The 26,275-nt window shown below is 36.2% G+C and overlaps 1 protein-coding gene across 7 annotated transcripts in view; it reads left to right on the top strand.

The window, feature by feature from the left end:
• The window catches only part of CTNNA2 (catenin alpha 2), a 1,256,663-nt gene that overhangs the window by 331,478 nt on the left and 898,910 nt on the right, over window positions 1-26,275 (top strand). For all 7 annotated transcript variants that reach the window (XM_033125182.1, XM_033125183.1, XM_033125181.1 and 4 more), the window contains one exon: window positions 8,710-8,816. In XM_033125182.1, coding sequence (XP_032981073.1) covers window positions 8,715-8,816 — 102 coding nt within the window. In that variant the 5' untranslated portion in view covers window positions 8,710-8,714. The remainder of the gene's footprint in view (window positions 1-8,709; window positions 8,817-26,275) is intronic.

Raw genomic sequence — 26,275 nt, 5'->3', positions numbered from 1 at the left:
TTATATCATATCTTAATATTATGATTACTTTGTCCTCTTGACTTCCCATCCTGGGGTTACTTGAATGTTTTTTCATGATCTTGCTCATTTTTGTTGTAGCATTTTTCTGGCAGCAGTTCAAAGGAGCACTGATTAGTTTGCCATTATTCTGTTGCACAGTATCACTCCATCAATACATGTGGAATTCGGTGCCATTGGTTAACTCTCTATCACCTGATCCAGGTGCCCTATTGAAATGGAAGAATAATGGCCCTACAGATGCCTATCCCCAGTTGAGTCCACCCTCAGAGCACTCCTCTCTTAGCGGACGCTTCCTGCTTTTACACACTGAAGAGTAAGAGCAAGTCTTATCTCACCAATCCGCATTAAGCAAATCGGGTACACTTTGATGTTTTCCACAGCACCTGCCTGCGCCTCACACACTGGGTGGTTAGTACACACGCACTGAATGAATGAATGGATGGATGGATAAATGAATGAAGGGAGGAAGACTTGGAGCATAAATGAATGAAGGAAGGAAGAATTGGAGCATCTTCTCTGCTAGAATACTGAAGGTATTCTGAGGGAGGAAAACCCCTTTTTGTTTTGTTGTTCAGATAAGTGGCATCAAAAGGGGTGCGTTCTGAGTTGAAAATCTCCTTTCTGCATAAGATTATTGGTACTGAATTTTAACTATACTCATTTGTGTGTGTGTGTGTGATTGTGAGGCTTGAAGTTGGCAAAGAATGAAGTCCATGAGTACTCATAACATTTTTATTAAATTCCCAGCATTGTTCTAATCATTGTGAAGGAGGCAGAGTCCCTGTCCCTGAGTGTATTAGAGAGGATAAAACTTCTATAAAGCAGATAGAGAGCAACACAAGGCAATTTGTATTTAAATTCAATATTATGTGGCAGTCATTCTAATTAGGTGGAATACCAATAGAATTCAGAGGAAGAAAAAGTCACTGGGCCTTGGGGACAAAAAGCAATTTGGGTCAATGAGGAGGCAGAATACATCCTAAGAGGTACTGTGGGCCAACTTGCAGAGCTTGTACAATCCTTTGCTAAAAGATCCTCATGTAGAACTTGGCAGTGAATCAAATATCAATGCAGACCTCACTAGTGTGCCAAAGGAAGCTCCAAGGTTACTTTTTCCTCAACAAAAATGACACCTGATTTTAAAACATAGTAAGTAAGATCTAGTGAGCCACTTAAAGTAAGTACTGAAACTATATATTTTTTAAAAACTAAGTAAATTTAAAAACTCCTGAATATAAATTAGTTCTCTAAACCATACCAAGATATCATTTGTTTAAGGTCTCTAGTAAGTACTGAAGAAATAATACATTTAAAATATATCTGAAAGATATTTTTAAAATTATTACTCTCTAGGAAATGGATCCCACTATTGAAAAGATAAAAAATAATAATACGTGAAAAGAATTAGATGAATACTTGCATCGTGTTTTATGTGTGCATAATCAAGCATTTATGAAGGAACTGACACCCTATTGTATTCTACAGATGACAGAAAAGAAGTAAAATCTTGATGTGTGTCCTAATGAGTTTATCATCTAGTGAGTTATGTAAAAACTCATGTCAATTTCTTAATAATGAGCCAGTGAAGAGTGCAGTAAGATCTTCTGTGACTGACTGTAAATATCGTAGTAATTTAGGGATTATGGAGAAGACAGCGTGAAAATGTCAGTAGTGGGTCTTGGAGGGGAAAACGGGAGGTGTTCCTAGTGGAGACTTTGGGAGGTGGCCTGAACCGTGTGTTATAATGTGGTCCAAACCTTATCCAAGTAGAAGAGTTAGGTTAAAGCAATAAGATCCAATAGACCCTGGTCAGAATGTGGAGTGCCAGTCTTGTTACTAAGGGGACCTGGGACTTATGGGAGGAGAGAGTTAAGCAGTTGTTTTGGCGTCACGAAAAAGAATGTTTCAGATCAGTAGTTGGGACTGAGTTATACTAAAGAACTAATAAAGATAAGAACAGCCATTTGGTGGTTATTTTGCTGTAATCTGAATATGAAATACTGAGATTCTGGTGAAGATTAGAATTATATAATAATTTTCTGTGGAATTGTAATTTATAGGAGGTTAGAAGGACACAGAATAAATTAATTGCCAAAGAAGCTGTGTTCCTATTAAATAATTTGAAGTTACTTTTGGACTAGAAAGATAATTCCTCAAAACATGTTGTCTGAAATATTAACAGTTCTTATTTTCAGCTTGTGAAATCTGTTGTCCAAGTCTGAATTGCAGTGTTGCTGAAGGAAAATAGACAGGCAGAGCAATTTTAAGCTTTGGTCAAGTGTATTTTGTTTAGAAAACCTGAGTCCTTTGTGGGACTTTGGAAACTTAACAGTGCACGTAGGGTAAGTACTGCCTACGTGGTTATCACTTATGTTCACACCCACGTGGAAAACAAGCCATAATTTAGGAGTAGATTGAGTCTGTTTGTGCTCCAAAATGAATTTAAATGATGAGGCTATGAGTAAAGTGAAAAGCAAGATGAATTTGACAGATAGTAGCTTTCATTTTGAATTTCAAATTACTGAGTTTCTATTAGCATTCTGCAGGAGGAGTGAATTTCTATTAAGTGAACACATAGTTTTAAATGTTATGAGTATGGTATTGTAAGTATTAAACCCGTTTCAGTAAGATATGGACATGGTTATTTCTTTTCTTTTTTTTTTTTTTTTTTTGTGGATGTGAATTGTCCTCTCATTTTTTTTTTATTACATTTATTGGGGTGACAATTGTTAGTAAAATTACATAGATTTCAGGTGTGCAATTCTGTATCACATCATCCATAAATTACATTATGTGCTCACCACCCAGAGTCAGTTCTCCTTCCATCACCATATATTGATCCCCCTTACCCTCATCTCCCACCCCCAACCCCCTTACCCACTGGTAACCACTAAATTACGTTCCCCAGATTAATTTTCAAACCCGTGGCCATCCTGTGGTTACTGACTGTTTTCTAATCCCCTCACCTTCCCCTTTACCCCCCACCCCCCCGCCCATCTAGCAACCCTCAGTTTTTCCTCTTTGTCTCCAAAACTGTTTCTGATTAGTTCATTCACTTACTCTTTTCTTTAGATTCCGCAAATAAGTGAGATCATATGGTACTTATCTTGCTCTGTCTGACTTATTTCACTTAACATAATGTTCTCTAGATCCATCCATGTTGTTGCAAATGGTAAGATTTCTTTCTTTAATCAGCAAGCTCTAGTCTATGTATTATTAGTCCAAAACTTGTTATCCTGAAAGTCTTTCTTCGTATGCTCCTTTTTTTTTTTATTTTTTACTTATTTATCTATTTTTGATGAAGTTTTGTTTATTTGGATAGAAGAAATAAGGGACTCTGAAGAGGATATAATAGTGTGATACTTATTTAACATATGCTTTTTAAATTTTAATTAAGGTATTCTTAATACCTTAGAAGTATAGGCATTTTATGCTTAGATATGAAATATAGTTACAACCTTTGGAAATTATTAGAATGATATTTTGTTCAGCAATGTTTCTTTGGGTATTTTATTAAAAGTATGGGTTTATCATACATAGAAGTATTGCACATATTTTAATACTTGAGGGTAGTGTTAAACTTTGCTTTCATGGTAGCAGAGATAACCTTCCTGCCCCCTTCCTCTGCAAGTAGCGAAGAACAGTTGGAAATTACACTTTACTTCAGTTTTGAATAAAAACTACTTGCATTTATGTCACCTCTCAGTTCACTGAGCCCAGGCTTTGAATGGTTGTTATGTAGAGGACAGTGATGGCCTTCCCGCTGCCTCTTTGTAGTCAAAGTAGAAAGAAATGAGCTTCAATTCGGCAAAGTTACCAAGAAAAGTCAAAGTAGGATTTGCCAACAGTTAGGCTACCAGACCAGGCCTTCCTGTACTCAGGCTACCCCCAGAAAGAGTACCCCATACCCTTCCTCCCTGCCTCCATTTATACCTGGTTCTGTTGCAGGAAAGTGCATTCCAGTGGGAATCAGGGTGCTCTTAACTCTCTAGCGATGTCTGCAGGATGATCAAATGCCTCCTCTATTTTCATTTCTCAACTTCTACTCCTACCTGTGACGCCTGTGTACTTCCACATATACTCTCCTCAGCTCCAAAAAAGGTCCCTCTTGTAATAAGGGATGTGGATATTACAGGTCTCTTCTTTCATTAACAACAGAAGATCAGAAGTATTATTGTATTTCAGATAAAATATTTGGGGATTTCTTTTTCTAGCTCATGTAAGTTCAAGTTATTTAGGAACAGTTTCTTTGGAAACATTTACATATGGGTTTGCTTTTACAACTGCAGCTTTTCACTCTTTCAGTATGTCCAGTCAGTATTCTAAGTCTCCCTACTAAAAGCAAGTAAAATATGTGATTAAAAAAAATAAATCATGTGAAAAAATGTACTTGCTTTACATAGAATCTCTTTTGTGGGCAAAACAGACTGTATTACTTGTACAGATGTGTAGTGTCGGTTTGAGACAATGTGTGGTGGGGGCCAAAAATATGAAATTTTCTTCCACTTTCTAAGTTCTTCTAGTTGGGCTAATAATCAAATTAACAGAGACAGATTAACAGGAGAAAATGTCAAAAGTTGATTATATCAATGCACATTCGGGGGTGCCATAATGTGACCGGAAAAGGCATTGGGCAGTTGATGTTTATATGCCATTATGGACAAAGGGGAAAGGGAGCAGTGATGGGATTTTGGAAAGGGAAAGTTAGGCAATTTACAGGTAGGTAAAAAGAACAGAACACATGGAACAGACATGGCAAGCAAATTCCTGTTGGGCAACCCAGAAATAATGGTTGCCATGGGGATCTACTTACCAGGCCCTTCTTTGGAGCCTTCCTATCTAAAGCTAAGGTGAATATGAACGCTAGGAGTCCCTTCCTGGAGCAGGCCTTTCCATCTTCATCTCTTAGGCAGAAAGGGTGAGGGTCAAAGGTTCTTCCTGAATCTTTTGTTTCTTAATAACCACCTTAAAATCAATGTCCCAAAAGGCACATTTTGGGGAGGCAAAACTTTGGTCCCCTTCAGTGTCATTTCATCCTTAGAAAGAGGAAAGGCTGGTGATGTGACTACACATTTCAATTTGTTCTTTTGCCTTCTTATTTAAGTCAATTTTGTTGTTCTACGCAGAGGAGGGTAAATCTGGATATCTGTTTTAAATGGATGTTCCCTTATTCTTCATGGACATAAAGCATAGCAAAAAAAGATATGTCGATTTTGGAAAATACTAACAACACCAATAATAACTAATATTTCCAGAAATGGTTTCTATCCACTAAGTTCTTTAAACTTAGAATAGTCATCATGATTTTCCATTTGAGGAAACAGAAGCTCAGAAAGGTTAGGTAATTTGGACAACATCATGGAGTTGATAAACTGTAGGGCTTCAGTTCAAACAAAAGTCTATTTGACATCACTGTGTGTCTGTTGCTGAATAACAGATAGTGACAAAAATCTCAGTGACATGCAACAGCAAGCGTTTATTCCTTGATCCTGTGTCTTTGGTTTGCTTGGGAGTTGGCTGGCCAGATGGAACTCAGCCGGGCTTGGCTCCACCTTCAGCTTGGATTTGGGTTCGCTTCATACTCGTATGTCTTTCTTTCTTTTTGGACCAGTGAGCTATCTGTGGCTGTTACTGCAGAAGTCAGAAACATAAGAGGGCAAGTCTAACCAAGCAAGCACATTTCAAATGTCTGCTCACATCATATTTCCTAACATTCCATAGCCCAAAGCTCAATATCAATGAGCTGGGGAAGTATTCTCTTTTCATGAAGGTGAGGAATAGGGGAGGGAGGGACTGTTTACTGAATAACAATCCAGTCTACCTTAAAAGCCTATGTGTTTTCCTTGCTCTTCATACTTTATTATTATTAAAAGTACAAGTGAGATGGCATTCTTGGTTGAGAGTCAGTCATCTTGTGTGTGTTTGTCATGGGGACCATATACCAAACTGTCATTCCTACTTCCTGGCTGCAATTGCCCTATTTCTTTGATCTAGAGGATGTTTGACTCTTTTTCTCTTCTCTACCATCATTGGTCCTTATTTGCACTGTGGAGGCAAAGATCATTAATAGGTGAATCTAGAAGGCTGTGGTTATGATCACTAACCTGGAATGGAATCAATTTTCTTCTGGTTTTATGCAATTTCACATGGCTGAGGATGGGGAAATGTTTCTAATACAAGGCTAATACATACAGCAGAAATCAGTCCAGTGTGCCCAAAATAGCAGGACACAAACACTTGTAGCAACAACAGATGGCAAGCATTATACCAGTTCAATATTGCAGCCAAAGGAGCTTCTTTCCTCTACCTCATGCTCAACAGCTGACATGAAGCTAAGCCGCGCCTCAGAGGTAATCAACAGAAATCTTAGCTATCAACTTTTTGGGTTTACAGGTAGCGATTTTGCAGTGCCCCCTTCGACCTGTGCTTCTGGTCTTTGTGACTTGGGGTGTGAAACCAAGTTGTAAAAAATACAATAAGATCGAATCCTAGTTTTAGTCCAAATCGTATCAAAAACTGCATGGCTGGACAAAGTGCATTTAAAGTTCCTATGACTAGGTTTTCCCCTTCAACAGATTAACACCATATAACCTTCTTTGCTTTTTGCTACTAAATTTCACCTGTGTCACAAGAAGTGGCTGAAAAGATTGATCCCAAAGGAATAAATTAAGTCAAATGATTTGCCTGGTAACTCCTATCCTTTCGTCTTTAGATGTATAAGGCCTCTGTGATCTTCAGGACGCAAGTTTCTGTCTAACTGCTTCCTGCCTCACAGTTGTCCGGAGGTCTTTGTTCAGTGTCTCCCATTTCTGCTTGATGCCTGCCAGATTCGTGCCTCTGAGGTGACTGCCCCAGCATTTTTGTGCCTTACCTCAGCATGTTTGCAGTGTCATTGCTTCGGTTCGCCTTGGAGCATTAATAAAAGATTTTATGTGCCTTCTTGACCCACCAGCTCAGATGCATAAGTGTGCCCACGGAATAATGGTCATTCCTTGCAATGCCTCACCCAACATCCTTCCCTGTCATGTGAAAATCGCTTTCCTACTAGTGAGCCAGCTTTCCTACGGGTCTTGTACATCACTCATTATTCCGTCAGAGCTTGAGAAAGATCTCCAGGGAACGTCTCCAGAAACTCACAATCACTGTGTCATGAATGCTAGACCAAAATTACTTAGGTAGATGTGGCTTCAGCAAGGATGAGGATATTCCGTGTATGTGGTAAGCCGCTGGCATCTGCCTCCTGCCACAGCACAGGGAGGTGTGCTGGCCAGCAGCAGAACGGCGTGCATGTCACAGCTGCTACATAGCAGTTGGTAGTGTGAATGGGAAATATGTATTTTTAGGTTTCTGGAGGCTAGGCAGCGTATGAGTGCCAACTATTGTTGTTGTGAAGGAACCCAAATCTTTATCAGTCTATATGGTTGGATTGCTACCCTTAGTTTATTTAAAACATGGCATTTGGAGAGAGGTAAAATACCAGCACACTGTGTCTTCGCTTTTTTTTTTTTTTTTTTTTTTTCCCTAAAGCAAATTTGTTGGGTCTATTTGTAAAAGGATTAGCTGTAGCAGGGCAGTAAAGAGACATGTGCCTATTGTGATAGGCTTTCTTTGTAGTGTTAATTGTAACAGAAATAATCATCTACATTGATTTATAAGGATGAAATTGAGTGGAGACGTTGATTCAAAAGAAGAGAACAGCTATGAACAGTTTGATTTATGGTGGTATTAAAGCAAATGATTCAGATTCAGTTTGTACAATGTAAGGGTGCTTTCCAGTGGTTAGTTGTTGAAATACGTTCAGCCCAGAGCAGTCAGTTTCTCGATGAGAAATGCTCCCCCTGATAGAATGTATAATTTATTCTCTTGAGGCCAGGACCATATTTTGTGTTTGATGTGTGGGAGGTTGCTACCTGCACATCAGTGATTCTTAGGAGAGGACTGCCTTAGAATGAAATAAATAACCTTATCAAACACTAATGTTATGGGACAAGATATAAATGCAGCGAGTAATCAGAGAGCAAGTAAATAGCAACAAGCTAATTTTTAGAACCATTGTCACTCAGTTTGCAAGATAGCTTTCCTATTAAAGAGAATGAAACTCAGCTGCCACACGGAATATAATTCTGTTAGTGGCCATGCAATGTGAAGAAAACAAAGTAGCCTTTCGTTCTGACATCTGGTGATCCTAATGGGTTTCCAGTGCTTCCTGAAAGTCTTCGTGTGTCTCGAGTGACTTCAGTATCTTTTCCTCAGTTCTCCCATAGCCTTCTTTGTACTCCTCAATTATAACACTGGTCACACTGAGGCAAATAGTTGTTACCTGCTTTGGTTGTCTCTACCTTGAAAACCATAAACTACTCCAATAAAAGGTCCAAGGCTTTTCCAGCAGATAGATATAGATGCATATGTGTACTAAATACTGAGTATGTAAAAATATCTTGGTGTCATCCGTGTTCCAAGGGTTGTCTAATGTATTCAGATGCCTTCTGGAACCCTTAGCTTCTAATCTGATTCCAACATCAGCACAGTTCTGGTTCTGATTTCCCCATTTCTAACTTGACGAGTTTGAACCAGACACGTAATCTTCAAGTAGGTTCTAAGTTTTGGTGACTTATCAATTTTGAACCCCCAAGGTCACAGATTATTTTAGTGATCATTATTTCTAACTGACAATGTGTGTTTCCATAGGGAGCATGACTTCGGCAACTTCACCTATCATTTTAAAATGGGACCCCAAAAGTTTGGAAATCCGGACACTAACAGTGGAGAGGCTTCTGGAGCCACTTGTTACACAGGTAAGGGATGTGTTGACACACTTTGTCACGTGTGTCTGTTCCTGTTGTGACATGTGTATATGTACCTATTGTGACATTTGTACATTCTTGTCATGACTCTCCATAGGACTTAGAGATGCTTAAGAGTGAATAAATCATGCTGTGATGCTGATTAATTAATGTATATTACTGCTTGAACTGTGGACAATTTTATTGCCCAACGAGTTTTCAAGTGGCTTTTAAAAAACTCTTCATATGATTTTTGAAATTAAGTTGATGAGATAATTAAAGAGCGGGGCTTGGTAAAGGGGGCGCTCATTTGCCGCAATGAATTCAAAATAGAAATAAACCATTCCGAGTGTGCTTTCAGATGCTACTGCACAGTCCCAAAGAGCTGTATTGAATATTGAAGAGGAAAGATTCTTTATTGAATTACTTTTTATTTAGTTCACAAGGGAGAATTCATCATGTTGAAATGATGAAATGTTCTGTTTTTGTGTTGTCACATTTCCAAAAGATGACTGTCAACAGAAAAAATATTCTCAGGATTTTTAAAAGTTAATTTTAGTGTCTTGTGAAGCATATTCTTTGCTATATTAACTTAGAAATGCATGAAATATGAAAATTCAAGATTTTTATGGTATATTTGTAGAAATGCTAAATGAAGTAGAGATGCTTCATGTTGGTTTCCTATACGTGCTATAAGAAAGGACCATAAATTTGTGGCTTAAAGCTTCACAAATTTACGTTCTTCCGGTTTGGAGGTCAGAAGTCTTAACATCAAGGAATTGGCAGAGCTGCATTTCTTCTGGAGGCTCCAGCAGAAAATTTCCTTGTCTTTTCTAGCTTCTAGAGCCCATGGGCCTTCTCTGGTCCCTTCTTCCATATTACAAGCCAGCAATGTAGCAAGTTCCAATACTTCTCTGATTCTGACCTCTGCTTCTGTCCTCATATTTCCTCCTGCTTCTGTCTTATGAGGACCCTCATAATTACGTTGGACTCACTCAGATACTCCAGAATAATCTCAAGATCCTAACCAAATCTCATCTGAAAAGTCTATTTTGCCATTTCAGATACCATAGTCACAGTTTCCAGGGATTAGGTCATGGACATCTTTGGGGTCATTATTCAGTTTACCACAGTCTGCCCTCTAGCCAACCCCCCACATTCACATCCTTTCTACATGTAAAACATATTCCCCAGATCCCCAAAAGTCTCATCTCACTATAGCATCATCTCAAGTCCAAAATCTCATCCAAATATTATCAGCTTAAAAGATCCAATCTCATCTAAATCATCTAAATTAGGTATGGTTATAATCCATGCTCCAGCAGAATTCCTCTGTATCTGTGTACCTGTGAATCTAGAAAGCAAATTATATACTCTGAAATGCATTGGTGGAACAGGCATAAGATAATAGGCGTAAACATTCCCATTTAAAATGGAGAAAGTGGAAGAAGAAAAAAAGGGTTACTAGTCTTAGAAATTTAGAAATCCAGCTGGGCAAACTCCATTAGATTTCACAGCCTGAGGATAATTCTCTGTGGCTCGAGGCTCTGCCCTCTGGGCCGGGTTCTTCATCCTAAGAATTATATATGTATATTTTTTTTTTTCCCAGACAGATTAGCACCTATGTTTACCTCAGTCTTTTTATCAGCCCATTTCCTGTCTGTAGAATGTTGAGAGACCAGCAGCCTTTTTGAATTTTTTTCTTGCTGTGCCTCTTCCAGTCCAAACTGGCAGTGTTTCTGTCTACCGATACAAATTCTTAAAAAAACAACAACAAAAAACTTGTGGTTCTCCCCTCTATGTCCCTGGCACTCACTCTACTAGAAAACAGGCTGTTTCACAGAACTTTTCTGGATAATCGCAACTACTTTTTTCCCCACTGCTGAAATGACAGAGGGGATCCATGAATCACATTTCTAATCTCTTCAAAGAACTTTCTGTATGACAAAATATTCTTTTTTTATCTTTTTATTAATTTCAAGTGTAGAAAGCAACATAATAGTTAGACATTCACACCCTTCCCTAAGTGATAGCGCCCCTCCCCCAAGCTACTACCCCTCTGACATCTTGTATAACTGTTACAATTCCATCAATTATCTTCCTTATGCTATACTCCACCTCCTGTGACTATATATATGTATTCTTGTAGTGACATACAGTATTATTCTACTTCAGCTTCAGTGGTACGGAGTATTGGTCAAGCATCTACACAGTCTATGAAGTGATCCCCTTGATAAGTATGACAAAATATTCTGAGCCTTTACACTCAAATTCGCTTACTCTACAGAGATTGCTTTCCTAAAAGTGAATCTTCTAAATTTTAGTGCCTTTTGCAATCTGCATAGGCTGAGAAATGTCCCAATCATCAATTCCCGGTTCCTTTTAGCTTAACAATTCTTTGTTCCATTTATAGACATAAATTTTATTATGAGCAGGAAGAAGCTAGGCTACTCCTTCAACACTTTCCTTGGAAATCTCCTTAGCTAAATATCCAAGTTCATCACATACGTTTCTGATTTCCACATAATGTAGGAAACAATTTTAGGTAAGCTTTCTGCCAATGTATAATACAGATTTCCTTTCCTCCAATTTCCAATACTGTCATACCTCGTTTTATTGTACTTTCCAGATACTGTTTTTTAGAAATTGAAGGTAAGATCCTCTGTCAGCAAGATTTTGATTCTCTGAAGGCTTAGATGATGGTTAGCATTTTTTAGCAATAAAATATATATGTATTTTATTAGTTTCAGGTGCACAAGACAAAGTAATACTTAGACGTTTATCATTTATATCCCTCACACTGTGGGCCCCCCGCCCCCATCCACTATCTCTCTGACATCACACACAGCCATTACATTTCCACTCTCTCCACTCCCAATGCTGTACTCGCCCTCTTGTAAGTGTATACATACATATATATATATATACATATATATATAATATTATAGTTGGCATTCATTATTTTTCAGCTTCAGGTGTACAGTGCAGTGATCAGGCATCTACATCTTCCCTGAGGTGGTCTCCCAAATGGGACAAGTGTCCATCGGATACCCTACAAAATCTTTACAACATTATTGATTACGTTCCCCAGATTAATTTTCAAAACCCCATGGCCATCTTGTGGTTACTGACTGTTTTCTAATCCCCTCACCTTCCCCCTTATCCCCCCGCCCATCTAGCAACCCTCAGTTTTTCCTCAGTAATAAATATTTTTTAATTAAGGTTTGTATATTGTTTTTATAGACAATACTATTACACACTTAATAAACTACAGTATAGTGTAAACATAACTTTATATGCTCTGGGAAATCAAAACCTTTGTATGCCTCGATTTATTACAATATTCACTTTATTGTGATTTTCACTTATTGAGATATTCACTTTATTGCGGCGGTCTGGAACTGAACCCGTGGTATCTCCAAGTATGACTGTAACATGTTCCTCATTTCCTTCTGAGCCCTCACCAGCATCTCCTTTTACATTCATATATCTACTAACGTCCATTTATAATGATTGAGATATTCTCTAAGACAATATAGGCTTTTTCTACCATATTCCTCACAAGCAGGGCATTTAACATCCATATTTTCACTAACGTTCTGCTCAAGGCAATCCAGGATTTATCTGTCATGATTCTCAAATCTTTCCAACCTCTGCCATTAGCAATTCCAAAGCCACTTCCACATTTCAGGTACATGTGATAGCAGCACCTTGCTTCCCAGAACCCAAATCTGTATTTTCCACTTTCTAATATATAATAACAAATTACCATGATTTTAGAGCTTAAAACAACACAATTTATTATCATATAGTTATAGGGATCAGAAGTTCTAAACCAAGACATTGGTAGGGCTGTGTTCTTTAAGGAGGAAGTTGCTTATCTTTTTCAGCATCTGGAGTGCACCTCCATCCTTGTTATAGTGCTTTCCTCCATCTTTACAGCCAGTAGCACAGCACCTTCAGTCTCTCTTTCTGACTTCAGCTTCTACATCTCCTCTCTGACTCTAACCCTCCTATCTCTTCTCTCCCCCCTGTGAGGACACTTTTGATTACTTTGGGGGCCACCCAGATATTCTATAAGAATCTCTTCATCTTGAGACCTTTAACCTAATTCACATCTGCAAAATCCCTTTTGCCTAAATTTAAGGTAACATATTCACAAGTTCTAAGGATCAAGAAGTGGACATCTTTGTATGTAATTGTTGAAACATTTCATTAGATTTATGCACATTTTCAATTGATTATGATTCTTGTTAGCTCTGTATATTTTTCTTAAACAGCTAGTACTAATAGGGTCTTAGATTTGGGACTGTGCTGACTACTCAGACTGTGTAATCTGATGCATGAATTGTTTGTTACTAGTCTTCAGTAAGCACAGAAATTGGGAGTAAGTGCTTTGAAAATTTTATGACAATTTTGCAAAATAATTTCATGTCTGTTGAATCTGATAATAAAATTTGGACTTGTAGTTTTATATCTTTTTGCAATTTTAAGTTATTCTGTTGTGTTTTACAAAAGTTTGGTTTGTGGGCTATTGGAATAACAGAAATATGGCCTTTCGTTATAGATAGTTTGAGAGAGACTGGTTTAGGAGATATTTTGGAATCTGAATCATATGGTCTGAAATGCAGTTCTGTCAGTGCAGTTGAAAGAAGACCACCTTTTCTTCACCTTGGAATTTTCACTGCACATTGCATATAGATGTGTTTCATCCTTATCATACAGATTATGAAGCAGAATAATTAAAACATAGTGCCATGTTTAAAGTAAATGTTGAGTACATGTAGTTTCCATTCTTCACTTTTTGATGCTGTGTATTAAGGTTCATACTAGTATAACCAATACTGTAGAAGTCACTGAGATGGGTATGAGTGAATTCAGCATGGGCAAGCACAATGTTACACATAAACTTTACTTCTTAAAGTTTCTGATATTATACTTTGCTTTTTTACTTGGCTTATCTAAAGAATAACATATCTAATACTATAGTTTTAAAATATTGTCTTTTCCTCTTTTCCATAAATATTTCAGTCTATTTATCTACACTTCTGTCAGATGAAGACAATGCATTAAAATATTTATTAAAATTATGGACAGTAAACTAATTCATATTTGTTTGCTTAACACAGTAGCATGCTTAACATTCTTGTTGGCTTTCACATAGTGACCTAGCACTGTAACTAGCCTTAACATCTCTCCAATATCTCCTGCCATCCAATGGTTATGGTTCTTCCTGGTGTACCTACCTTGATTAAAAGAAAAAAAAAATGATTCTCTCAAAAAATGTGATTTTTAAAGATAGGCTTTTCTATATACTATTTTCCTGTAATAATATGGTGTGCTATCAGACTAAACATTTCCTCCCCCTAAATGAACCTTAATGATAGGACTGATGTCATGAGTCTTGGAGGACATATGATAAGAAGGAGAAAAAAGAAAATGTTAGCTGTAAACTCCATACTCATTAAAGTAGAGATTGTGTAGGCACAGACTTTGGAATCAGGAGGCTTGCTTGTCAGTGCAGTATTCACACTGATACCTTGAATAGGTTTCTTAGTCTCTCTTAACGTAAATTATAGATAATAATTTGTACCTCAAGGGATTACTGAAGGGCTACAGAAGATGGTGCATTAAAGTGATTAGGGAAGTGTTTCACACTATTTTCATAATAATGTAGGTTTGCTCTTAATGCTATGTTCTTTACTACTTGATAGTAATCACTTTTCAGTTATTAGAAAATAGATGTCACGTATAAAAGAGAAATTCACTGGATATTTTTTTGAGAATAACAATTAATGTATACTTAGAAAAAGAATGAATTGCATTTCATCAAAGATAACTAAAGCAGGAACCTCTGAAGTTATTGGAAATTCAGCTTTTACCATTTTAGTAAGCTAATGAAGTTCAGGTTATTACAAGAAAACAGAATGGAAATTGCTGGAATTTTCTTCCTTATTTCCTTACAGAAAGATCAATCTGCAACTTAAATAATACTAAGCATCTGACAAAAGAATACCACTGATGCTTAATGAACTGTTCTAAATTGGCCTGATGGGGAAGGAATCTCCTAAGAAGTGGAGCTCTCTTTAATCATTTCTAATATTATTTAGAGTAATGTCCATGGGGCCCTATTAGATTAGGCTCTAGTGACTTCTGTAGTTAGGTCTTTTAAATTTTACTCAAAAAGTTACTAATTATCTCTAGTGCTAAATAATTAGAACTTCATATACTTAAAATAATTTTAAAATTTTAAAATTCAAATTTATACTTAAAAAATCTTGATTTCTTTCCCCTTTCGATAGTATTCCTTAAAAAAGAAGTCACCTTCTTGTGACTCACAGCAACAGTTAAATCTATTGCTGCATTCAAAATCAGGGAATTGGGAGTTTTAGATTTAAAATCAGGGGATTCAGAGCTGAAAATGATTCCAGAAGTAAGTACACCTGTGAGAATTAAGCCAGTGTGTGTCTTTTTACGCTGTTACCATGCACTTTCTTACACAATTTTCAAAACTGGGTATTTTATCTATGAATTTACCAAAGGAATCGAAGTATACAAGTAAGTCTCATCATAAACTTTTTTCATCTATCCAGAGAATATCATTATTGGAACTACTTTAATTCTTGGTTTATTTGTGAGGTTCAAAGATTATTATATTTGGATGATTTCCATGGTGACACTACAATATTACAAAAAAATATTTGTGCATTTTTATCAAAGGATTAAAATTGTATGAAAGTAAAGGATGTGCTAAAAGCAAATGATGTAAATTCCATTAAGTTGTTTATTTCTTTCACCAATTTTGTGTATTGCATGGTTAACCTGTTTTCAAGTATCTTTTCCACGTTTATTGTTTAATTATTTTTATACGAAGTCCCGTTTTAATTTTTGGAGAATATTTTTTGGTCTGGAAAAATGTTTCAGGTTATTGTCTTTAATAAAAGTTTTTGTGGGGTGAATGAACTCCCTAAAATACCATAGCTTTATTTGAAACCACTGCATCTTTCATTGTTAAAGAAAAGAATAACATATATTAAAAACAGAATCTAAGTGCAAGTAATAAGGTTATGATTTAGGGATTCATCTTTAATATATTATATATATTATTTTACATGTACTTCATAGTATTTCAATTAAATATTAATATATTAACATTCCTAATACATAATCTGTATTATTCAATTGAATGATAGATAATACATAATATGTAATTATTCAGTTAAATATTAATACATTGTTATTAATATTAATTATTAATATTAATTATTATTGTTAATATTAATGCTAATATATTAATATTTAATTGACATACTATAAAGTATTTCATTATTTTAAAAATATGGTTTCATCCTGTAATATTAACATTTCTTAAGTTGCTATTTATTTTTTACAATAGATAAATATAACTAAAGTAGTAATTATGTTGTTGAAAGTACTTCTTTCAATTGAGATCATATGGTAGATTTTTTGGCAGTTACTCTGTTCACCACTTCTGAAATAGGAGTTTAATTGACTAGTATGTAGTTGGAGTTAGATTAATTTCTCCTCTGGGATTATGTTCAAAATTTTGATGTCTGCCACCAGATGGTAGTGATACTCTTTTTGTTATAAGACCAGCTGTGCTGGCCACGTTTTGAAATATGAGTGTATGGAAATTTGAATGTATGGAGCCTTTTAAACAAAAAAATAAAAACCAAACCAAACACAAATCCTCCCAAATCCTAGAGTGAACTTAAAGTAGTATAAACGTGGAATTAGGTATTCACATCTCTTAATTTACAAAGAAATTTAAATAAACCATAAAAGCCCGACAAAAAAAAAATTATTGAAAATAACATTAATTTGATTGATAATGTTATTTTGCTAAAATTAAATCATTGCATATGATGTAAATGTGGCAGTGATTGCTTTAGCTCCGGGTCTTTTGTGTTTGGTAAACACTCACCATGATGGCCATGTGTTGAATAAATTCTACCAACTAGGCAAATCACAACCATTGTGTGTTCTGGTCAGTTCACCTTTGTTTAACATAAGTATACTCACAGTTAGTAGGCAGGGCTGCCTTTGTTCTTTTTATCATTAGCTTAGAACAACAAAAGTCAAGTAGTAAGCGTTCTTATTGTTCTAGAATACAAGCTAGCTGTATTATTAACAATGACACAACTAAGTTATCTTTAATCAAAAATATTTGCTTTCAATAATTTCTAGTTAAACTGGTGATTATTTTATGTATACTAATAAAACAAATTCCAGTTAGTAGAAGATAAAAGAGAAGTCTTAGGTACTATGAATCAGTGCTGTAGATACTACCTCAATTTATTAATTTCTCCTGTTAATGAAAAAGGGTGGGTTCGGGAGTTTCCGCCATGTTTCCATCTTTTACTAAGGCCCAGTTTGCCAATCCTGGTTTCCTTATTTACATGTAATGCTTTGGGACTTGCCTGTAGGGGTGGGTCCAAGCTGCCTAACTATATTTTCCAAATTCCTTTCGTTAGTATCTTATCTTTCCTTTGAACAGTCCTCTGATCTTAGTTGGAGCTCTTCTCCAATAGCGTGGAACTGACCACAGATAATTTAGAGCCTTTAAAGAGAAAAGGGGAAAGATCCTAGTGTTTCTTGAGTAGTTTACTTATATTGCCTGATGACATCCTAGGTATTTCCAGGAATTTTCATTACTTCTTGCATCAGCCTGGTAAAATCAGTGTCGTTTCTTCTATTTTACAGATGAAAAAAGAGAGACGTAGATCACATAATAAAAGGCCTAGGTGAATTAAAGTAGTAGGTCTGCAGCTCTTAAGGGAAACATGGGTAGAAATTACTGAAATGGTCTGTTGCTAGTATATCAGCCACGGAGAATGTGTAGGAAATGGAAGAGAGTAAGGACTAAATCGAAGGTGTGGGAAAGGGCGAACTCTCAACATTAAAACAGAGGAAAAGGAGTTAAACAGAGGAGAACCAAGTATTTTTACAGTCAGGATTTAGTACCTTGTCTTGTTTGCATCACCTAATTGTTAGCCATGCCAGCTATTTACTGACTTGTAACATGACCCCACACAAATTCATTAACATTCAAATGAATGAGTTAAAATAAAAATCTATTTTCTCTTTTAGATCGCTAATGCTTGTGAATACCCAAATTTAGCAACTCTTTGTTTTATTCTGTTTGGCAGTAAACTCAAGCCTTAAATGTATTTTTCCTCTTGTACTTTTTATCTCAGTGGATACTTAGCAACTTTTTTAAATAGGAAAAATTGAAATTAAAACTAAATTTAAAAATCAAAGTAATGTCAAGAAGGATATTGAGTTTTTATATGCTGAACCAAGACAATTAACAAAATCTTATGTAGTTTAATTAAAAATTTCAAGGGAGGAATCGTAGGAGGTTCACTTATAATAACTATTTTGGAAATATAGAGAAAGTCTGTCTGAGCTGGTGACCAAAAAAATCCATCATATCAAACATGAGAATGCCTAGGAAGTGACAGAATTGCATTTGCTCAGGAAGCCCTCAACCTGCAAATTAATTAAAGCTTGTCAAAGATCTGAGATAAAGGATTGGGGCATGTCAACACACCTGCTTTTCTGTTTCTTGTCATCCTGTTGAAAGTTAAAAAGGTATGCTTTGTTTTAACACAATTAAGAAGGAAGGCCAGGGAAAGTAACAGAGAATATAACCAGTTACTTTTCTTTCCTTCTGATGTAATTCTCAGTCCTTCTGTAGCACCGATATCTTGACTTCAATCAAGGCTGTGCCTACTCAGTCTTTGCTTTATCTTGTTTTCCTACCTCAGCCTTAAGTGTTCCTGTTTTTCAGGCCTTGGTCTTGAGACATCTCCTTTCTTCTGCATTTCTCCCCAGGTGATTCTACCTGTCTCTATGGCCTTAGATATTATCAATATGCTGACAATACTCAGATTTGTATCTTCAGCCCACACCTGTTCACTGAGCCCTATTCTCAGATCCAAGAATTCTCCTTGGTTTCTCTATTATTCTCAGATCTGCCCTTCATACTCCGTGCAAATCTCTTTTTCTTGCTCTCTCACTCTTCACTGAGGCAACACTCTAAGCTAAGCAGAACTAAGATACAGTTTTTGGAGGAACTCAATTGTAATTATTTATTAGGTTATACTACCTTTTAAAAGTATAGTTTAAAATCAATGGGCTTCGGAGAATGTCATTTCTACTGATCAATTATTTTTACAAGTCATTTTGTGCTTTATCATCCGAGTATGGATAATTGTTGTCATATTATTATCTGGGCTAAGGAATTGAAAGGGAGAATAGAAAGTATGATTGATTTTTTAAAGATCTCCTGCAGCATGTTATTTAAATTTAAAAATGAAAAAGATGTATAAATTACTTGAATATGATGTTATTACAAGATATAGCTATTATTGTAAATGTACTATGGAGCCCTGTGGTAATGACTGAGATGGTAATTTTATTCCAAACTGCAGTTTTCAATGGCTTATTTAACACAAACTCCCAATTACACTGTTGACTGAAACTTTTCAAGCTTGTTTTCATCCCCAAGGGGACTTTTTTAAAGAGATGAGAAAAAAATCTCTTTAGCTGACTTATTGAAGCATGGCAAAAAGAATTTTCACCCAACTATTAAAAATTTCAGAATATTTTGGTAGCTTCTATATTTTTAAATAATTTCCAGACTTTATCCTTCACAGGAGCTTGTTTCCCAGAAAGCACCGGCACTATATTTTAATAAAGTATTCAAAAATTAAAATAGCTAAACATTATTGAAACTTGAAATTTCAATTGTGCAAAATATTTTCTATTCAATGTGGCTTCTATCAGACCAATTTTGTAAACAGATACTAAAAGGATGCTGATTTTAATTTATTTTCTTTTCCAAACTGTTCTCTGTCAATAGATAAAGTGAGTTTTGTTAATAAGAGAACTAGGAACTGATTTTGACTTGGGACTGTTCTTGGTATTCTCATTTGCATTTTTGTCTTCATTTTCATTATCAGTTTTTTACTACTCTCTCAGATACCCATTAGCCATGAGCACGTGGTTATTGTTCTTTGTGGGGCTCCAGGAATTGTCATCACTATTCAGAAAGTCATTTATGATTAACTACACACATAAGAATGATACTTGATACCTGCTGATACAGGAGATTTTCAGACATTACTTCAAAATTCCTTATATTAAGACTGAGCTGGTAGCAAGGTGGCTGATATGTATATGCTAACATCTGGCTGAAGAGGAAATAACTGCAGGAGTAAGGAATGCTAGATAATGGTATAAGAAAAGATTTAGTTAGTGGCGCATGTCTCTAAAATTATTCTAGCATGATCTGAATGCTTTGGTAGATTCCAGGGAACTGTTCACACACCTGTTTCTTCTCTCTGTGCTCAGAACTTGACGACTTTCCAACTAGCCTCACTGCGCAGGTAGTTAGGTGCTGACATGGAATGTGAGTGGGAAGATATATCCATTTCCAGGACTGGCTCAGCGAAGCCTCTCACTTGTCTCCTTGGCTTTTCTCCTTTCCAAGTCTTGATGGAAATGAGTACAGTGACAATAGAAATCACATGTGGAAGCTGACAGAGCCAGAAGATGGAAGGATCTTGGAATCCTGAATCACCACGTGGAGTACCCACTCCAAACAGTGGGCCTATGCATAAAACAGGAAGGGACATTCATTTTTGACTTCATCCAAAACTTTATTGTATTAAGCCACCAAAATTTTGAGTATAGTTGTTATAGCAGCTAGCATGAGCTATCCTAACTTCTTCAGCACTCTACTGTAGACCAGAATAATGCTGTCTTCTTTAAGGTAGAAATTTGTTTCTTGTGTAAAAGTCCTAAGTGGACCACTTGGGGTGGATTATCGTAATTCACAAGATAGCAAAGGGATTCAGGAATTTGTTATGTTGCTTAAACATCTTGCCATCCATTATTCCATGGTATGCTCTTTGTGGTTTCATATCACTCAACACTACCATATCCATCTCTCAGCTACTCAAAGAGAAACAAAATATATTCTCCTGTCTTGCAAAGGTAAGATCTGGATATTGTGTATATCCCTCCCACTCACATTTTATTGGCGAGAATATAGTCACAGAGTTACACCAAGCTGTATGAAAGGCATAAACTTGATTGTTCTATTATTACAAGGAGGAAGGGTGGAATAGATATTGTGGTACTACTAGCAATGCCTGTTGCACATTTTCTTGATGGTAACCTTTGGTGCATATCTGAGGACCTTACCACCTGTGGACCAATGGAACCTAGCTTTTCCACTTTGTCCCGGAAAGGACAAAGGTACATTTTATCAGTTAGCAGTACTTCATCACCCACCTTTACTTCATGACTGTTCAGTTTAGATCTTGCTCCCATGTTGAGATTGTTAGTGACCCAATTGTAACACTATGTTGAAAGCAAATACCACCACAGAGTTTAGAAGGCTTTCTCAAAGCACATGTGGGGCAATCAGAAACATACAACCTGGGAAAATGTATTATTCTCGTGGTTTCCCTCTACAAGTTCACCTGTCTCTTAAAACCAGCTGAAGCAGTTTTTGAGGTGGACTGAGGATGGAATTGTTTTTTCAGGGTACAATCTAAAATCACACTTTTTTCTATTAAGGATATTTATTAATTTCATATAATTCATAACCCCTGAAGAAGACAATGCAAAATTGCAGTCTGTCAGGATGAAGCTCTTTTTGTATGTTGGCCACCTTAGATTTAAGCTTCCTAAATCTGAGTGCAAAAATGGTTGTTTATTTAATTCTTTCATTCTACAGAGATTTCTAAAGGATCTGAAGGTGATAAAGTGATCAGTAGCTCAAGACTGGTCGAAAGGAAATACTGTGGGAACATGAAGGAGGTGGACATTTGTTATACAATTGGATTTAAAGCAGGAAAGTGTTTTAGGTATATCTTTCTTTAGTGTTCTCTGGCGGTTTGATGAGCTTCATCTTTTAGAGGAGAAATGTTATTATTTTATTGATGATATAATTGACATATAACATTATATTAGTTTCAGGTGTCCATAATGATTTGATATTTGTGTATTTTGTGAAATGATCACCACAGTAAGTCTAGTTAACATTCATCACCACACATAGTTACCATTTGCTTTCTTGTTATGAAAACTTTTAAGATCTCCTCTCTTAGCAACTTTCAAATACACAATGCAGTATTATTCACTATAGTCACCATGCTGTACATTACATCCCATAACTTATTTATTTTATAACTGTAAGTTTGTATCTTTTGACCCCTTTACCCATTCACCCATCCACCCACTGCCTCTGAAAACCACCAATCTGTTCTCTCTATCTATGGGTTTGTGGGTTTTTTTGTTTTGTTTTGTTTTTAAGATTCTACATGTAAGTGTGATTATATGGTATTTGTCTTTCTCTAATTTATGTCACTTGGCATAATGCCCTGAGTGTCCATCCATGTTGCAAATGGCAAGATTTCATTCTTTATTGTGGCTTAATAATATTCCATTGTCTATATATACCACATCTACTTTATTCATTGATCTATTGATGGATACTTAGGTTGCTTCCATGTCTGGCTAATGTAAAGAATGTAACAGTGAACATGTGGGGGGTTGTGTATGGTTTTGAATTAGTGTTTTTAATTCCTCTGGATAAACACCTACAGGTAGAATTGCTGGATTATATGGTAGTTCTATTTTTTTTGTTTTGTTTTTTTGAGGAACCTCCACCCTGTTTCCCACAGTGCTATTCTAATTTACATTCCCACGAACAGTGCACAAGGGTTCCCTTTTCTCCACCCCTTGTTATTTTTTCTGTCTTTTTGATAAATGCACATATAATAGATGTGAGGCAGTATCTCATTGTGGTTTGATTTGCATTTCCCTGGTGATTAGTGATATTGAGCACCTTTTCATGTACCTGTTGGCCATCTGTATGTCTTCTCTGGAAATATATCTATTCAGATCTCCCATTTTTTAATTGGATTATTTGTTTGTTTGTTTTGCTATTGAGTTTAGAAGTTCTTTACATATTTTGAATATTAATCTCTTATTAGATATATGATTTGCAAATATTTTCTCCCATTCTGTAGGTTGCCTTTTCATTTTGTTAATGGTTTTCTTTACTGTGCATAAGCTGTTTAGTTTAATATGGTCCCATGTGTTTATTTTTGTTTTTGTTGCCTTTGCTTTTGGTGTCTAACCCAGAAAAACTCATTGCAAATATTGATGTCAAGAAGCTTACTGCCTGTTTTCTGCTAGAATTTTTATGGGTGCAGGTGTTACATTCAAGTCTTTAATCCATTTTGAGTTAATTTCTGTCTATGGTGTAAGAAAATTGTCTAGTTTCATTCTTCTGCATGTGGCTGTCCAGTTTTTCTAACACTATTTGCTGAAGAGACTGTCCTTTTCCCATTGTATGTTCTTGACTCCTTTACCATAAATTAGTTGACCATATATGTGTGGCTTTATTTCTGAGCTTTCTTTATTGTTCCATTGATCTCCGTGTCTGTTTTAATGCTAATACCATACTGATTTGATTACTATAGCTTTCTAATATAGTTTCAAATCAGGAAGCATAATGTTTCAAGCTTTGTTCTTCTTTCGCAAGCTTGCTTTGACTATTTGAAGCCTTTTGTGGTTCCATACAAACTTTATGATTGTTCTATTTCTGTAAAAAATATCATGGGTATTTTGATAGGGATTGCATTGAATCTGTAAATGGCCTTGGTTAGTATGAACACTTTAACAATATTAAATCTTTCAATTCATGAGCACAGAATACATTTCCATTTGTGCCTTTCATTTTTTTTTTTTTTTAAATCATTGTTTTATAGTATTCAGTGTACCAGTCTTTCACCTCCTTGGGTAAATACATTCCCAGGTATTTTACAAAAATGTCATTGTATCACAGTTTAGGACTGATGATTTAGATATATTATTCTTGAAGTAAGTACTATGAATTGCGATTATAACTCCACATTTTGTAAAAGCACCTATAGTGGAGTGTGATCGTTCCAGTCCTGATCGTTGTTTATGCCTGGCTAGGTTTGCTTCACTCTGTTTAATATGCTTTTCTTCTCCAAGGACATGTCTTATAACTCGCTGTAGTTTAGGTCCCCATATATAGGGATGGATTCTTAACTCCAGCTCAGATCCTGATGACACTTGCTGCTCCAACTTTGCCAATGCACAACCCTCCTTTCTCATCTTAATCCCATTACTGTGTTCTGTAAACCACCATGAGAAAGAGTAGAATTCTGTGAGTTTGTTCATGGTAATTTTTTTTTCTTCTTTTTTTTACGAAACATAGTTGTGTAGATAAGATGTTGAATTGGAAACAGATCATGTCCATGCATTGGAGACATCACAAGTCAGGGCACAGGAAGTTCAAGGGAAGTATTGTACAGGAGGTGTATATAACAGAAGGTCTTCGTTTTTACTCCTGCTAATAAACTTGTAACTTTTGGGAAATTACTCAGGTTTTTCAAAATAAGAATATAATACAGTTCCTATATATTATCCTGCAGTTCCTTCCTACTTGAAGCAAAATGGTTGCTTTAAAATACCCTAGGTCTGAAAGACCATAAATGCGGGTGGCTTAAGAAACTGAAAAATCTCCATAGTAGGTATTTTCTAGAATATGTGGAGTATAGTCAGATTCATAATTAATTTCATACCCCTGAATTCTGTTAACTTAAGTTTCTCACTTCCAGAATTATTCACTGTCTTTGTGTTTAATTAAGGAAACTCACTTATACGGACTCTTGTCTGTTACCCATACAAGCTACATATACCTGACACCCCACTGCTCCTGAGCACTACTGATACTCCCCTGAGATAGAATAGATAGATTGTGTCTTTGTACAGGTTGGGTTGCATTAGAAACTTCCAGATCTCCACTTCTGCGATTCTGGTACATAATTAGAACTTCACACAAATTACAATTCTGTAATTCTACAGAATTCTAGGGAGTAAAAATCGATGAAAAACAACCTGGCATACAGTAATTACAAACAGGAGTGCTATTTTCATGATGGCATCATGTGATCAAACAGAGAAGAAGCCACCAACACTTGAATTTAAAAATTTCCCAGTAAATTATAGGTTTGACAAATCTCAGAGTTATAAGGATGTAAGATGACTGTATTTTCAGTCATCCTCAGATTTGTGGGAAGCCAACTTCAAGATCATCATTGTTGATGAGGAGGAAATAAAAGTGAAAAAGAAAAGAAATTTGAAAGCAATTTTTTCAAATAGGGCTACAAGAAGCAGAATAAAGATTAGTGTGGGAAAATAAAAAGTGGAATAGTTGAGATTTAAGCTTTGTTAGGGGACATCAGAGCATATGGAAGAAACAATTAAAAAAAATAGAGTTGTTAGTAAAGAGTAAGTGGAAGAAGGGACAAAATATTTTGAAATAGTGTGAATTATTATTTATGGGAAAGAAGAATGCAGAGGGCAAACATGTAAATGAAAATAGTTCATGATTTTCTTCTTTAAAGCTTGAAAGATAATGATGGCCCAAATTAAAAACTGGTCATTAAAGGGGGCGGCCAGATGGCTCAGTTGGTGAGAGCGCGAGCTCTGAACAACAGGGTTGCTGGTTTGGTTCCCACATGGGCCAGTGAGCAGCGCCCTTCACAACTAGATCGAATACAATGAACTGCTGCTGAACTGCTAGAGGGGCAGCCGGATGGCTCACTTGGTTAGAGTGAGAGCTCTCAACAACAAGGTTGCCGGTTCAATTCCCACATTGGATGGTGGGCTGCACCCCCTGCAACTAAGATTGAAAATGGCGACTGGACTTGGAGCTGAGCTGCACCCTCCACAACTAGACAGAAGGACAATGACTTGGAGCTGATGGGTCCTGGAGGAGCACACTATTCCCCAATATTCCCCAATAAAATTAAAACAACAACAACAACAACAACAATAACAACGAAAAGACTGGTCATTGAAAAGGAATAAATAAAAGGCATCTAAGTCTTAGCTAGAAAGACGTATTTTACCTGACTCTGTTAAGTGGGCCTGGTTACTGGTTATGAATTCTCTAATGTACGCCCTTGAGTGATGCTTTTCTTACCAAGAGAAGCCTTTTGTGATAGTTACTTTATTTATTTTTTAAGATGTAGAGAAGGCTAGGGAATGAAAGTACAATATTTCAGGTATTACAAATTTGTATTGAGAAGGCTCTCCACTAAAGCTGTCTTGCGGAAGGAACTTTTCATCTCCGGAAGTGTTTCTCAGTGCAGTTTGTTCCTTTAAACTCTATCAATCTGGTTCTTGTTTGTGTGGTGCTTTAATCATAGTGAATAAACAAGGTCACCAGGGCTGAAGAGTCCTAAACAGTTTTCAATGCCCTATTAGTGAAGATCTCTGGCTGAAAGTCATAGAACACCCAAATGAAAGGGGCTTACACGAGAAGGCTTTGTTTTGCTCACTTGAAGTTTGGTCCGTGTAGCAGCTGGACAGGCCAGAGCTCAGCGCTGCAT

Source organism: Rhinolophus ferrumequinum, chromosome 13, assembly GCF_004115265.2.
Source record: "Rhinolophus ferrumequinum isolate MPI-CBG mRhiFer1 chromosome 13, mRhiFer1_v1.p, whole genome shotgun sequence".
NCBI classification, from domain to species: domain Eukaryota; kingdom Metazoa; phylum Chordata; class Mammalia; order Chiroptera; family Rhinolophidae; genus Rhinolophus; species Rhinolophus ferrumequinum.
This window is presented reverse-complemented; position numbering and strand designations above follow the sequence as displayed.